We start from the raw sequence: 15,941 nt of genomic DNA, 5'->3' as shown, positions 1-15,941 counted from the left end.
GTACGACACCCTTATAATTTAATTAAATAATTGACTGTATTCACAATATTACTCATGTGATATACACACTTTTTGGAGCCACATGAACATGTGAGTCAGTCATGGTTTACCTAACATGTATGTCTCTACATGTAATCCCAAATAAATGCTCAGACACAGCAATAAATGGAATTCGGCACAATTTGACTGAATTTAATTCCACTTCCGGAAACTTAAATTCAATTCCAATTCAGTTTTCTTTAGTTGTTGTTGAATTCCAATTCCATTTTCTTGTTTGCATTCAAATTATTGAGTTCATTCCTGAATTGACCCCAACCCTGGAAAACAGCACAATATTAATTAAATAATTCGAGTTTCAATCAACGAAACCGTTAATATTGGCAGGGACACACAGGAACAGTGGCAAGTGCTGCTCTATGCTTCTTTAAACAAATGTCGTTCCGTCAGCCATCCCAATTGTAAGGCACTATGAGGATCTTGGTGTCACATTGTGTGCACCCTTTGTTTCTGTGGAAAAAAAAGGCTCCTAAAAAGTAATTAAGTGGTCAGAGTAATTCCTCAAAGGCCAAGAGGGATCATAAAGTGCTTAGATCTTTTAAAAAGTAGCATGCCACTTGCCGAAGTCATTATTCATAAACAATACAGTATAAGAACTATTTACATAGCATTTACGATGTGTGTAGTTTGTATATTAATACTATGTAATTTTATATATGGAAATTGAGCATCCATAGATTTTGGTATTTGCATGGGGTACTGGAACTTATGCCACACAGATACAGACGGTCAACTCTATATCAAAGCTCATTGACTGAACTTCGCAATTCCTTGTTCTTGTGACTATTTTCTGGCTTTCATTAGACAAGCAAAAATAGAAAATTGCTAAATTGATTTTCTCAGGTGGGAGAACTCTCCATGTAACCTCACACTGGTGCATTTCATTATCACCAACCTGCCAATAGTATGCATTCTTATGGGTTTTTAGAGTTACAATTAGTGATGCTGCACAGTCCCAATATGTTCTGCTCATAAGCATGCATGGCTAGAGGATAGTGACCTAAAAAAACAATTTACTTCATATTTATTGTTGTTGTTTTATTTAGATGTATTTAGTTTAAGAACCTCTTCAATGAACCAGAGGAGTGAGAACTGGCAGAAGCATCATGGTAGGTTACTAGCACAATTATGACAGTTTTATTAAATCTTTTGCAACACAATTCAGCTATATATTGCAATTTATTAATACCTCATTTGTTTGACTAAAGCTAAAATTGAAGTCATACTCCTATATAGACAAACGTGTGTCAATGTGTTATGCCTAATAATAAAAACTCTTTGCTCAATTTATGTCACTTAAATGTTGAAATTGAATTCAAGTATCTCAACAGTAAAGAGTGGAAGTGATTAGGTTCTGTTGAGCACAACATAGAACAGTACTGTACATCATCTAACCTTACATCTGTATGAATCCTTATAAGATGAGCTCTTATGTGTATAGTAAGTAGACTCTATAGCCAGAGTATTATGGATACCTAAATGAGCATGCTGGATATCCCATTCCAAAACCATTTAAAAAAAAAAATGCTGAAAAAATATCTGCAGATAATGCCTTACCTGCTGGAGATCAGCAAACTTCTGTCTCCATTCCTAAAAACAGGAGTCAAAAACATGAAAAGATTTTAAAAGGCAGTAAGAATGAAAGCTAGCCAGAAATACGTAAATAAGCAAATCAAGGGTAAATTTTCAATTTAGAGACAGAACACTAAACATTAGATCACATTTTCATTTTGATTTCATAATGGTGATAACATCTAACAGCAAAAACATTTGCACTTTAAAATGACATAAAACCCTAGAATTTTACATGAAGATTATCATAACACAAAGCGTGTGGTCTTATTTAGTGTTTCCAGCTACTTCTATAAAATTTGTGTACAACAGACGCATGCTTTAACCTTGGTCTCATGAGGAACTACCCGTGTTAAGTACATAGCAGTTACATGAAAGTAAGGGCCCAGTAAACAAAATGATGGAGCTCAGAAGGTAGGATTACTCTGTCACTGTGTACATCTTAGCCTCCAACAGTGCTGTATGACTAGTGTTTTTGGGTCGTTCTTGTGACTTTCGCTCTCATGGCTATTTTCTGTTTATGATTTTTGTCTAGTGTTTTGGATACTTTTTCCTTTGCTGTTCGGAAATGTACACTTTTGATATCCTCCCTACAAACATTTTATTTTTAAAGTATATGTTACTTCGAAACTGAAACTAGAAAATACATATTATAAAACAATCTGTAAAACTGAAGAGTCTGACAAAGTATGCTACTTACTCCAATCTTAATAAGACTAAAATTTATGATATAGAAAAAGTCAACAGTGACCAATGCTGTACAACAGCAAACGATGTAAGGAAAAAAAAAATTATGGAAAAAAGAAAAAATCTCACATTACTTGTGTTGCAGAATCCACATGTCAGTGATCCAGTTGTATACATAAAACGTGCAAAATGCTTGATTGCATTGCTAAAATATTGTTCAATAGTGTTGGAGGGAATGACGCTGATCACAGCAATATTTTGTCGTCATTTAACTCAGTTGGAATCCCAATTAATTTTACTGAATCAGCCCGCAATCTAGGAGTTATCTTTGACTCTAGCATGTCATTTAAAGCGCATATTACAAAGTCGTCCAAAACCTGTTTTTTCCATCTTAAAAATATTAGGAAATTAAGGCGCTTTCTAAATAAACAGGATTGTGAGAAATTAATTCATGCATTTATCTCTAGTAGGATTGACTACTGCAATGCGGTGTTCACTGGCTGTTCAAACTGTTCTCTATACAGCCTCCAGTTAATCCAAAATGCCGCTGCAAGAATTATTACAAGAACAAGAAAATATGAACACATAACCCCAGTTCTTAAATCTTTACACTGGCTCCCAGTTAAATTTAGGGCAGATTTCAAAATCCTCCTTTTAACATATAAAGCATTAAACGGCCAAGGTCCGGCTTACTTGTCTGAACTTATCATGACTTACAAACCTGAGCACATTAAGATCTCAAGATGCCGGTCTGCTTAGGATTCCAAGGATTAATAAAATAACAGTGGGAGGTCGAGCTTTTAGTTACAGGGCCCCTAAACTGTGGAATGGTCTTCCTGCTTCCATAAGAGATGCCCCCTCGGTCTCAGCCTTTAAATCCCGGCTGAAGACTCACTACTTCAGTTTAGCATATCCTGACTAGAGCTGCTGATTAACTGTACATACTGCATCTCTGTTGTTAGTCATTAGCACTATAACATAAGTAACATGATAATTATATTTGAATACTAACCCTCACCTATTCTGTTTCTTTTCTCGGTACCCAAATGTGGCCATTGGTGCCACGGCCCACCTGCCAAGTTGTTTGCCTGCCAAAGGTAAAGTCATCCCTGATGGAGGATCACAGGAATCATGGGAAAGAGGGGTCCTTTCATCGGAGCAATGTTTCAGCCGTGGCATGGCCAAATGGAGATGCAGCTAGATGGATGAGGTCTCCAGGACTCTAAAAATATCCAAACCTAATTATGTCATATCATCTACTGTTAAACCGTAATTCTAAAATTTTTATTATGCTGTCTTAAGGAATTGTTCTGTTCTGTATATTGTATTGTATTGACCCCCTACTTTTGACACCTACTGCACAACCTACCTGGAAAGGGGTCTCTCTTTGAACTGCCTTTCCGAGGTTTCTTCCATTTTCCTACAAGGTTTTATTGGGAGTTTTTCCTTGTCTTCTCAGAGAGTCAAGGCTGGGGGGCTGTCAAAAGGCAGGGCCTGTTAAAGCCCATTGCGGCACTTCCTGTGTGACTTTGGGCTATACAAAAATAAACTGTATTGTATTGTATTGTTGCACACGTACGCAGGGCTCGTCGGTTGGTAATTACACTCTCAGTCAGGGATTGACACTGTCACCTAATGCCACTTCACTTTTTAACTCTGTAGAATGGATGATTAATGGACATGATATCAATGATGTCACTTCCAGCCTCCAGCCACCTGAACCTGCCTCCTCCATGTTTCCATCCTGAAAACCGGTTCCACTGCCATCTTGGCTCCAGTCTGTTTTTGATTCATGTCTCTAAAGGCATATTTGCGTTTCATTTTGTTTTTCACAAAGTTTCAGTTATACGGGGTTCACCTAGGAGCTCAAACCTTTCATAATTGTTAGTGGTCTGTTTGTTTTATACTAGTTACTTCCACAATAATAAGCCAAAAACTGAAGCCTGATGGGAATGACATTTAGAATTGAAGACCTGCCATTTCCCCTCATTCATTGGTCAAGAGTCCTGTGTTCAATTCAAAAAGTGACTCCCATGAGGCTTTAGTCTGTTAATGACGTGCACTGATTATTCCGCAAGACACTATTTAACAAATTGCGTTTTGAATGTTTTATAAATACAACTGGATACAGAACATGTGGATTATGAAACTCATGCAACGCAAGATTTTTTTTCACCTTTTTTTCTTTGGACATTTTTCACATTATTTGTCATTGTACAGCATTGGTCACTTTTGGCTTATATTATATAACTTTTTTTCTCTCTGTTTTGCATGAAAACAGGTTGCATTTTTTTCTTAGCCACCACTAAATAGTACATGGGGTAAGTAACAAATGAAAAAAAATTATTTTTAGGTGGACTATATATTTAATATGAGTTGGGATATTTAACTATTATTACTATTTTTTTTTTTTTTTTTTTAAGAATGGACTTACCTGATCCTTTTTCTCTAAGGCCAAAGCCTTTGCCTCTGCCATTTTGGCATAATTACCCTGGTAGGCTTCATTCTGTTCCTGAAGCTTCCTCACTGTAGCTGAGTAAAGAAATGAAAACAAAAATTGCTAACAGCACCTAATTACTTTTCTCTTCCAATTAGAAAATATAATGTATTTATTATTAAAAAAAAAAACAGAAAATGAAAATACATGCTGTCTACATAAACAAAAAAAGATCTGACTTCATAAATAAATGATTTATCAACAAATTAAACCAATGTTCCTCTTCTTCCAGCTGCTCCTGATAGGGGTTGCCACAGCGGATCATCTTTTTCCATATATTCCTGTCCTCTGCATCTTCCTCTGTTACCCCCATCAACTGCATGTTCTCTTTCACCACGCTACTCAAATTAACAGATATGTTACACCGAATCAGTAGAAAATGACCTACTTAACACACAATGCATATAACAGGTGCTCAGGGTTGGTGCTGCAGGGCCACAGTGGCTGATGGGTTTTGTTCTAATCCAAATCAGATGCACCCAGAACTCCAGAACGTGGCCTCATTAACACATTATGAAATCTGACCAGGACATCACATATTTTACGATATAACCTGCGGCTTTTTATTTTATTAGAATTTTTGCAGATTTCTGAGTAATGCCTAGACAATATTTGCCTATGCTTAGTCATCATGTTTCCAGAGATATCCGGGGTCTAATTGCAAAATTAATATAAAAAACATTTCATATTTCAAAATTTCACATTTCAACTTAAGGAATTAACATAAGTAGAGGTAATGTAACAATTTTGACACAGTGAAACTGGAAATTCAAGATGGTTAGCATTCTTTGAAGAAGAAAAAAAATATTTTTCGCATATCAGATACAATTTTATTACTGAATAAGACACCATTTTAAACAAATCAGTAAGATGAGGATGAAAGTTTCCATTCCTCTGGGCTAAAGACTTTCAAACTCTGTTTCACCACTGTGTTTAGTCAATTAAGGTACCTAATTTATTTAATTTAGTGGTAATAATAAAATAATAGATGAGCAACAAATTTATTTCAGCCTTGAATCAAATGCTTCGGGTTGCCTTCCATAGGTTTCTCGCAATACATGCCAGGAATATTTGCCCATTCTTCCTGACTGAACTGGTGTAGGTCAGCCATGAATTTTGGGCCTCCTTTCTCGGACACACTTTCCAGTCCACAGATTGTTCATGGGATTCAGTGATGGCCACTCCAATACTTCCACCTTGTTGACTTCAAGCCATTTTTCTTACAGCTCAGGAGGTATGCTTTGTGACCAAGTTTGAACTTTTTGGGTGATGACTTGAAGTGTTTCATCAGACTTTTATGCTCATGATGCCATTTAATTTCTGAAATGCCCCAATCCTTTTACCCCCACAATAAGATACTACCACACTTATGTCTCACAGCTGGGATAGCATTCTTTGGATTAAAAGTCTCACCCTTCTAGCTCCAAACGTTTAAGTGATCATTAGATAGTTACTTAGAACTTTATTTTTCCCTAGGAAGAAATCAACCAAACTTGCGGAGGTCCATTTTTTTTTCTTCCTGAGTTGCTTGGATCTTCCAACTGGCTCTAAAGGTACACCCTTAAATCCTTAAATACAGCCACAGAGGAACAGCCAGTTACAGTGCATCCAGAAAGTATTCACAGCGCATCACTTTTTCCACATTTTGTTATGTTACAGCCTTATTCCAAAATGGATTAAATTAATTTTTTCCTCAAAATTCTACACACAACACCCCATAATGACAACGTGAAAAAAGTTTACTTGAGGTTTTTGCAAATTTATTAAAAATAAAAAAACTGAGAAAGCACATGTACATAAGTATTCACAGTCTTTGCCATGAAGCTCCAAATTGAGCTCCGGTGCATCCTGTTTCCCCGATCATCCTTGAGATGTTTCTGCAGCTTAATTGGAGTCCACCTGTGGTAAGTTCAGTTGATTGGATATGATTTGGAAAGGCACACACCTGTCTATAGAAGGTCCCGCAGTTGACAGTTCATGTCAGAGCACAAACCAAGCATGAAGTCAAAGGAATTGTCTGTAGGATTGTCTCGAGGCGCAAATCTGGGGAAGGTTACAGAAAAATGTCTGCTGCTTTGAAGGTCCCAATAAGCACAGTGGCCTCCATCATCCGTAAGTGGAAGAAGTTCGAAACCACCAGGACTCTTCCTAGAGCAGGCCGGCCATCTAAACTGAGCGATCGGGGGAGAAGGGCCTTAGTCAGAGAGGTGACCAAGAAACCAATGGTCACTCTGCCAGAGCTCCAGAGGTCCTCTGTGGAGAGAGGAGAACCTTCCAGAAGGACAACGATCTTGGCAGCAATCCACTAATCAGGCCTGTATGGTGAAGTGGCCAGACGGAAGTGACTCCTTAGTAAAAGGCACATGGCAGCCCACCTGGAGTTTGCCAAAAGGCACCTGAAGGACTCTCAGACCATGAGAAACAAAATTCTCTGGTCTGATAAGACAAAGATTGAACTCTTTGGTGTGAATGTCAGGCGTCACGTTTGGAGGAAACCAGGCACCGCTCATCACCAGGCCAATACCACCTGGTGAAGCATGGTGGTGGCAGTATCATGCTGTGGGGATGTTTTTTAGCGGCAGGAATTGGAAGACTAGTCAGGATAAAGGGAAAGATGACTGCAGCAATGTACAGAGACATCCTGGATGAAAACCTGCTCCAGAGCGCACTTGACCTCAGACTGGGGCCGGTTCATCTTTCAGCAGGACAACGACCCTAAGGACACAGCCAAGATATCAAAGGAGTGGCTTCAGGACAACTCTGTGAATGTCCTTGAGTGGCCCAGCCAGAGCCCAGACTTGAATCCGATTGAACATCTCTGGAGAGATCTTAAAATGGCTGTGCACCGACCTGATGGAGCTTGAGAGGTGCTGCAAAGAGGAATGGGCGAAACTGGCCAAGGATAGGTGTGCCAAGCTTGTGGCATCATATTCAAAAAGACTTGAGGCTGTAATTGCTGCCAAAGGAGCATCGACAAAGTATTGAGCAAAGGCTGTGAATACTTCTGTACATGGGATTTCTCAGTTTTTTTATTTTTAATAAATTTGCAAAAACCTCAAGTAAACTTTTTTCACGTTGTCATTATGGAGTGTTGTGTGTAGAATTCTGAGAAAAAAAATGAATTTAATCCATTTTGGAATAAGGCTGTAACATAACAAAATGTGGAAAAAGTGATGCGCTGTGAATACTTTCCGGATGCACTGTAAATCAATTACAATAAATTTGCCAATCAGAGGCTTCCAAAAGTCATTAAAATAATTTCTGTAATCTGTTTAAACAGACATTCAGGATGCTGAAAGTAAATACTTGACCCACTGAAAATTTGATAGTGTAACTAAAGGCTGAAACTGATCTGTCTCTTAGGTATTATTTTGACATTACGACTTCATGGAAATAAAGTAGATACTTTAATGAAAATAACACAAGGAATGTCTGATAACATGACAAATGTGGAGTTTGAAAAGTCTTAAGCCTTGGTGTTTTTACCTAAACTGTACGAATAACACAGTATAAAGCATACAAAAAATGTACTGGACAGAATGTAAAAATCTGAAAAGTACATATCAAAAGGAAACAAAAGGGAAAGTAACAAATGGAAAACAAATACGTACAATCCTGATGTTTTTCTAATGCAATTTCAAGCTTCTCTTTTATCCTCAGTGTGTTTCTCAGCTGTTCAGCACAATCTTGTAGAAGTGAGAGAGAATGTGGAGCCAGAGACAGGGTGGGAACAAAAAAAAAAGGACAACATAGGATAAACATGAGTGAAAGATGGAAAACAGTTTTCGTAAAGTGATAACCAGGTAAGAGGTCAGAGGTCAGAAATATTGATTCTGCTTCACTCTAGAGTAGGATAAAACACAGGGTTTACTAAATGGAAGTCATGGTAAAGATGAAGTAAAGGTAAAATCAATTAAGGGAAATAAACACAAGCATAAGCTGTAAAACTCTTAATCTGCTGATTCAAAAGCTGTTTTCTGGATTCACCCAACATGGCCAGTTGTCACCAAATTTTAGGGGTACTGGAGTATGGCCAGATTGCCCTTCCTCACACAGCTGTCTTTAGTTCCCTTTTGCAGAAATTATCTTATTGTAACACCAGGTCACAGGGGTTTTAAAAAGAAATAAAAACTTATAAAAAAAAAATCTGTAATAAAAAGAACAGAATCCTTTATAAGTTGTCAGACACACTTTCCAGTCCACAGGTTGTTGATGGCCACTCCAATACTTCCTACTCACATAGTGCATACACACTATGTGAGTAGGTACAATTCCATTTCCATGCAAAAGATTTGACATTTTTGGCCAAATTACATATATTGATGACATCTGAAGTAAAAAAAAAAAATGCCAATGAAATGTTGACAGCAAATAAACTGAATAGCATTTTACTGTACAGTTATGATATGACAAACAAACTAAACAAATGTTAAAAAAAATCAACTATATAGTATAAAAAAAAACTAAGATCGGTCAGTTTGGCTTTGGCGATGTGATCAAAAGAGGAAGTGCGAGTGCAAGACATGCGAAGAGGAGTAAAAGGTGTAATCACCTTCAAAATTGGAAAGCATAAAAGTGGACAGGAGGTGAGCAAGGCGTCTCAAATTCTCAGTCTGAGAAGCAAGCTTTACTAGAATGCTATCGGGAGAGTAAACGCCACACAAAACAGGCTGAGACACATGAGGTTACCGAGGAAAGGCATTAATGGCACACGTTGGGCAATAGATATCAAATATTTTTAAATCGACTCAATCACATATCTTGTCAGGGATGCCAGGGGCAACGACCCGGCCGGGACGCCGTGAGGGACCGGATGTGGGTCTGCGCCCACCCTGAATCACGTGGGGGCCGCCGTCCTGGTTGCTTTGGGGGCCACGGGTTGAGGGTATGGAAGCCCCACCCCCTGCAGGGGCCCGTGGTCACCACCAGGAGGCACCCCAATGCCTTGGGGACCTGTTACCTAAGCACTTCCGCCACACCCGGAAGTGCTGGGGGGGAAGATTTAAAAGGACGCCCGGTGAGCTGCTGGGAGAACAGCCGGCACTTCCGCCACGCTGGGGCGTGGCCAACAGGGGAGTGTCGGGAACACCTGGAGCTCATCCGGGACATGGATAAAAGGGGCCGTCTCCCTTCATTCAAGGCTGGAGTCGGGTGGAAGAAGGACGAGGCACGAGAGGAGTGTGGAGGCGGCCCGAAGAAAGGCATTTAGTGTTGGCCAGGACTTTGTATTGGGGTTTGTGGTGCACGGGACTGAGTCTGAGTGACATAAAACATTTGTAAATATTGTGAGTAATAAACGTGTGGTGGTGATCAACAACATGTCCGCCTGTCTGTGTCTGGGCCGGGTTCACAATCTTCAATAAGTCACATGGCAGTAAAAAAAAAACATTAACAAGTAATGTGGCCCTTGCAAAAGATTGGGTATCCTACGAAGTCAATATTTAGTAAAGCCCATTCTGGCTAAACTCACAGCTCACAAACTCTGAACACTTGTTTTAGAATTGTTATCTCCATTATTCCTTGCAAATGGCTTCCAGCTGTGTGATATTCTTGGGTTGTCTTGTGTGTACATCATGTTTAAGATCTACCTACAGATTTTCACTGTCTGTCTGGGGCCTGTGACGGCCATTCCAAAACCACCTCCTTGTGTTTCTCGTGTTACTTCAGTGTGTTTTGAATCGCTGTCTTGTTGTAGAAGCCGTGCTATTTTCAGCTCTAGTTTCCTCACCGAGTGTCTGATATTGATATTTAATATTTAGTGGAATCCATTCTTCCCTGTGCCACTAGCTGCCACACATGCCTGAAGCCTAATAGATCCATCCCATACTTAACAGCTGACAAGATCAGCTTTTCTTCAATGCTGCTCCTGTGTCCCCTCCTTTTGCGTTTGTGGCCAAAGAGTTTGATTTTAACTTTAGTCTACTGCTCTTGGTCCCAAAATGCCTCTGTGTTATGCAGATGTTGCTTTGCATACTTCAAACATTGTTTTTTCCTATAATGAGATTGCAGATGTAATTTTCTTTTAATGGCTCTTCTATGAAGACCATGCTTATCTCTTACAGTAATATGGAGCTTTTGCTTTCTAACAGTTTTCTAGGTCTTCCAGATCTTGTCTTGACTTCCGCAGTTCCTGATTAACTACAAATTCTTAATGACACTTCACACTGTCGAAACTGTCAGCTGGAAGCACTTTGATATCTTTTTTTAGCCTCTATCAACCCCCCTTTGTAGGCATCAGTTAGTTTCATTCAGATCCTCGGTCAGTTGCTTAGAAGAGCCTATGGGTGATGGGTGATGCACAATGTTGAAAGAGCCAAAGAATTTATCAGCTGGCAATTCCTGGCCAACCTAAGACCAGACACATGACCTAAAGAGTCCTGTGGACACACAAATGAAAGAGTACCCAAACCTTTGTAAATGTCCCATTTACTCTTATTTTTTTGTTTTAATATTTTATTAGATCATCAAATAATGTGTAAATGTCATTAACATTTTTATATGTACACTATGATGGCGTGAGAACTCAGTTTAAAAACAGTGTAGGGAGAACAGACAAGATTTCAGCTCTTTGATCTGGTTATGGACGTGTTGACTCATGGGTAAAAAAAAAAAAAAAAATTGCGTTGTGTACCATCAGAAAAGAGAGAGTGGAGAAGGGCTTTTGGAAGATAAATAAATAGGAAGAAGACAGAATAAACAAGGTTTAGTGATGATCAGGATATAGAAGTTATTAGCCTGCAGGGAGAGCTACTGAAAAGTGTGGATACATTTAAATATCTAGGATCAATGGTAGCCAATGATGGAAAATAAAATGCAGAGAGTTCAGTGTGGATGGAGCAATTTGAAGAAGGCATCAGGAGTATTGTGTGATCCTAGAATTAAGTTTAGTTTTTTTTTTTACATTTTTATTGAATTTATTTAAAGTATGTAACATTCCATACAACCAATTCAAACTTAACAAAACTAAATTTAATTCAACCCTCGCTCATGAGAAAGACCGAAAGGCCAACAACCAGAATAAAACCTTTGAGAGTAGTATAGAGAGAAAGGAGTCTAAGTGCTTATTTTAAATTATTATTAGTTAGATCCTGCCAGGTCTTGAAACAGTTTTGAACAGATACTCTGAGAGAATTAGATTTTTTCCCAATTTCATGTAGTATGTAACATCAGATAAAGGAAAATTTTAAAATTAAGGTTTACAACACCAGCAATGACGTGTGGAGGCGAGTCATGAGCAGTAAAGGAAGTGCAGGAGAAGATGATGTGGCACAGATGAGAATGTTGAGAAGGACGTATGGAGTTACAAGAAAGGACAATAAGAAATGAGACAATCAGAGGTGCAACAAAAGTGGGCGAGATATTTAAGAAAGTACAGGAAAGTAGGCTGAAGTGGTATGGACATGTGATGAGGAGAGACAATGAATGTGTGGGAAAAAGAATGATGGGAATGGAAATACAGGGCAAGAGAAAGCGAGGGAGGCCAAAGTTGTGATGGGTGGATAAAGTAAATGAAGATCTGAAGGAACTGGGAAGGAGATGCAGGGCTGAGCTGTGTGGAGAAGGCTGATCAGGCACACTGAACAAACAAAGAAGAGGAAAAAGATGAAGACGACGATATTAACATTTTCATTAAAATGCCACTATTTTAGTTTGTTTTGCTGTCAAAGTCAGATTTACTTTTTTACTTTACAAATGTCAATGAAAAATGTAATTTGGCCAGAGGTGTCCAAACTTTTGTGTGAAACTGTAAATCAGATTGACCGTTATAGCATAAGTTAACACAATAAATTTCAAAGCAGGTAAAGATAACAAAAGCCATAAACATTAAGTAAATGGCCCTAGGTCTCGGCTGGAATAATCACTATTAAAAGGACAACCATTTGTTTTCTCCTCTGGGGAAAAAAAGAAGAAGTTACACGATCACTAAAATAAATAAAAAGACACACCCATACACATTCTAAGCCATGCTATGCTAACTGGTATTCTTGGTGTTCATTCACGGAGCATTCTGCCTGTCCTTTGTTCAGAGAAGTAAGCTTCACTAACAGAATAAGCGAGAATGTTTTGCATTTAGATCTTTGCAAATTAAATTACAGGAAAATCCAAATAATTCCAATGTAATGCGGGCTAAGGCTGTGTAACGTGTAAAACAAATGAGAATTATATTGCACTTCAGTACGTACTGCATGGCTGTTTTGCTGGTTGCAGATGCCCACTTTTGTTTAAATTTAAATAAACATCTGATTAGAATGGCCTCTAACCAGGTGTAGAATGTAGTGCAAATGCAAGAGCTAGAAATAAAACAAAAACAGCTCTCATTTTTACTTCCCCTTACACAGTGGATTCAGAAAGTTATTTAGACCCCATTCACCAAGTGTGCTGTAAATCTAATTTTAAATGGACTGATATTGCATTTTTGCCTTTCAATCTACACTGCGTAACACATAACGACAAAATTAAAACACATTTTCACAAAGGTTTGTAAAGTCCCATTTCTAAGTTGGCAGACCTTGTGCTGTGGCAATCTAAATTGTGGTCAGGTGCATCCCGTTTGCATAGATTATCCTTGAGATGTGTCTAGAACTTGATTCAAAGTGAACTGACTGGACATCATTGAGAAAGGCACATACAGAGTGTCCCACAATACATACAGCATGTAAGGACAAAAAAGAAGTCATCAAGTCGAAGGAACTATAGACCTGCATGATCAAATATTAGTGAGGCATGGATCAAGGCAAGGGGATCAAACCATTTTGAGTGCTCAAGGAACACAGTGGCCTCCACACTTGTGAAATGGAAGAAGTTGGGAAGCACCAGTTTATGGAACGGTGGCTAGATGGAAATCGCTTCAGTAAAGGGCTCCGACAACTACAGGAAAAAAGATTCTCTGGTATGATGAGACAAAAATTGAACTCCTTGGGCAGAACTACAAGAACTAAGACCGACAGTGCTCATCAGCTGCCAAATAGTGGTGGCAGCATCACACTAGGGGGGTGCAGGGAAAGGGAGACTAGTCAGAATTGAGGGGAGGATGAATTCAGCCAAATACACAGAGGTCCTTGAAGAAAACCTGATCCAGAGTGCATGCAACCTCAGACCGTGGTGATTGTTCATTTCTCAGCATGACAATTACCCATTAAAGTTTGTGGATTGGCAATAGGCTGGTGAGAGAGATATGAAAGAGAGAGAGAGAGATATGAAAGAGAGAGAGAGAGATATGATAGATAGATAGATAGATAGATATGATAGATAGATAGATAGATAGATAGATAGATAGATAGATAGATAGATAGATAGATGATAGATAGATAGATAGATAGATAGATAGATAGATAGATAGATAGATAGATAGATAGATAGCTTAGGATTTATTAATCCCAAGGGGTAATTCACATACTCCAGCAGCAGCACACTGATGCCCTGTCCAACATTTGTTCATGCCTTGCAGTCTTTGCTGCCTGGAATCGGCTCCAGCAGGCCTGTAACCCTGTTCAGGGCAAAGTGGGTTAGAAAATGACTGATTAACTCACAATTACCAAAAACATACAGTCACAACAATGCTATAGTGGCTTCTGGAGAAGTCTCTTAACCATTCCTGAGTGACCTTCCAAAGCCCAAACCCTACTGAACATGTCTAAAGAGACCTGAAGATGGCAGTTTATGGGTGCTTCCCATCCAATCTAACAGAGGTCGACACGATCTGCCAGGAAAAATGGAACAAACTGCCCAAATCCAGGTGTGTGAAGCTTGTAGAGACTAACCCAAGAAGACCTTAAGCTAGAAATCAATTACGGGTCAGAATACTTAAAAGAATTTTTTGATTTTTAATAATTTTGTAGACTTTTTTGAAAACTCCTTTTTATTTGTCATTATGACTTAGTGAGTGTAGACTCGGGATGCACAGTACACCAGAACTTAAAAAGTACTGAAAAAAAAAACACATTTTTAAAACAGTGCAGTACCAGCATTTTATTTTTCGTACTGGAAGTAAACGTTAGTTTTCCACCTGTTTATGTCCCACTCCCCCACTCCTTGACATGGAGCAGACTGCAGTGAGGAAAGCTTCAATGTGGTGAAGATTCTAGAGAGGGAACTGGAAGTGCTTCAACATGCTAGACACTTCAATGAGGGGTTGGGAGGTCAACGTTTAAGAGCTTCAAGAGGTAACCGTTCCTCATTGACACTTGATTGTGCAGCATACCAGGGAGACTGGATCGAGGACTGGGGGTTGGGTTTGGTTTGTGGGGAGTTATACCCTTTATATGCTTTTGGACCTCATTGCCAGTAACAAAGTAGGTATCAATACCAAAGTGAACATTTTGGTAACTTGTGTAGACTGATGGGAAAAAATTGCAACTTTATCCATTTAAAATTAAATTTACAACATAATGAAGTGTGCAGAAGGTGAATGTGTCTGAACACTTTCTCCATCCACTAAATATATTTAAAAGTTGTAGCATTTCTAATTAATTCAAATGGATCATCAGGATGCACCAAATATAAGTTTCAGGCATTATTTAATTCATATGCCTTTGATAGCATGTCAGTTAACACGGGACATAATGTTTGGCATTTTAGCTTTAATGTATTCCACTTTGTGGGACCAACAGCCTAACAAAGCTGGTATTGGCACATGTGGGAGAACATTCAGCAAACACCTCAGAATGGGATGAGCCAATAGAAAAAAGATCAGTAGTAACCATATGATGTGTGTACCACCATGATGCCCGCTAGGTAGTCCCATGCTCCTACATATCAATAACTTTCCACTCTTTCTTTCTTTAGACCTTAATGCAGGCCATGTTCAGCTAAAACATCTGCAAACTGACACAGAGAATCTTAACTGTGCAATGACAAAAAAAAAAAAATCACTATTCATGGTATAGTCATATGAAAATGTTTGGGAACCCCTCTTAATTCTTCGCATTTTTCTTTATCATTGGCTGAGCTTTCAAAGTAGCAACTTCCTTTTAATATGTGACACGCCTTATGGAAACAGTAGGATGTCAGCAGTGACATTAAGTTTATTGGATTAACAGAAAATATGCAATATGCATCATAACAAAATTAGACAGATGCATACATGTGGGCACCCAACAGAGATATGACATCAATACTTAGCTGAGCC

At 38.7% G+C, this 15,941-nt stretch overlaps 1 protein-coding gene across 2 annotated transcripts in view; it reads right to left on the bottom strand.

The window, feature by feature from the left end:
• Positions 1 to 15,941, bottom strand: part of golga1 (golgin A1) — a 128,825-nt gene that overhangs the window by 74,803 nt on the left and 38,081 nt on the right. The window contains exons 4-6 of one of the 2 annotated variants that reach the window (XM_039762686.1): positions 8,425 to 8,499; positions 4,751 to 4,848; positions 1,615 to 1,647 (exon numbers count right to left, since the gene is read on the bottom strand). In XM_039762686.1, the coding sequence (XP_039618620.1) occupies positions 1,615 to 1,647; positions 4,751 to 4,848; positions 8,425 to 8,499 (206 nt within the window). The remainder of the gene's footprint in view (positions 1 to 1,614; positions 1,648 to 4,750; positions 4,849 to 8,424; positions 8,500 to 15,941) is intronic. The other variant, XM_039762687.1, reaches the window with a different exon arrangement.

The sequence above is a fragment of the Polypterus senegalus genome, chromosome 9 (assembly GCF_016835505.1).
Source record: "Polypterus senegalus isolate Bchr_013 chromosome 9, ASM1683550v1, whole genome shotgun sequence".
Classification (NCBI taxonomy): domain Eukaryota; kingdom Metazoa; phylum Chordata; class Cladistia; order Polypteriformes; family Polypteridae; genus Polypterus; species Polypterus senegalus.
Note: the sequence above shows the minus strand (reverse complement) of the source record. Positions and strands in the feature narration are given on the sequence as shown.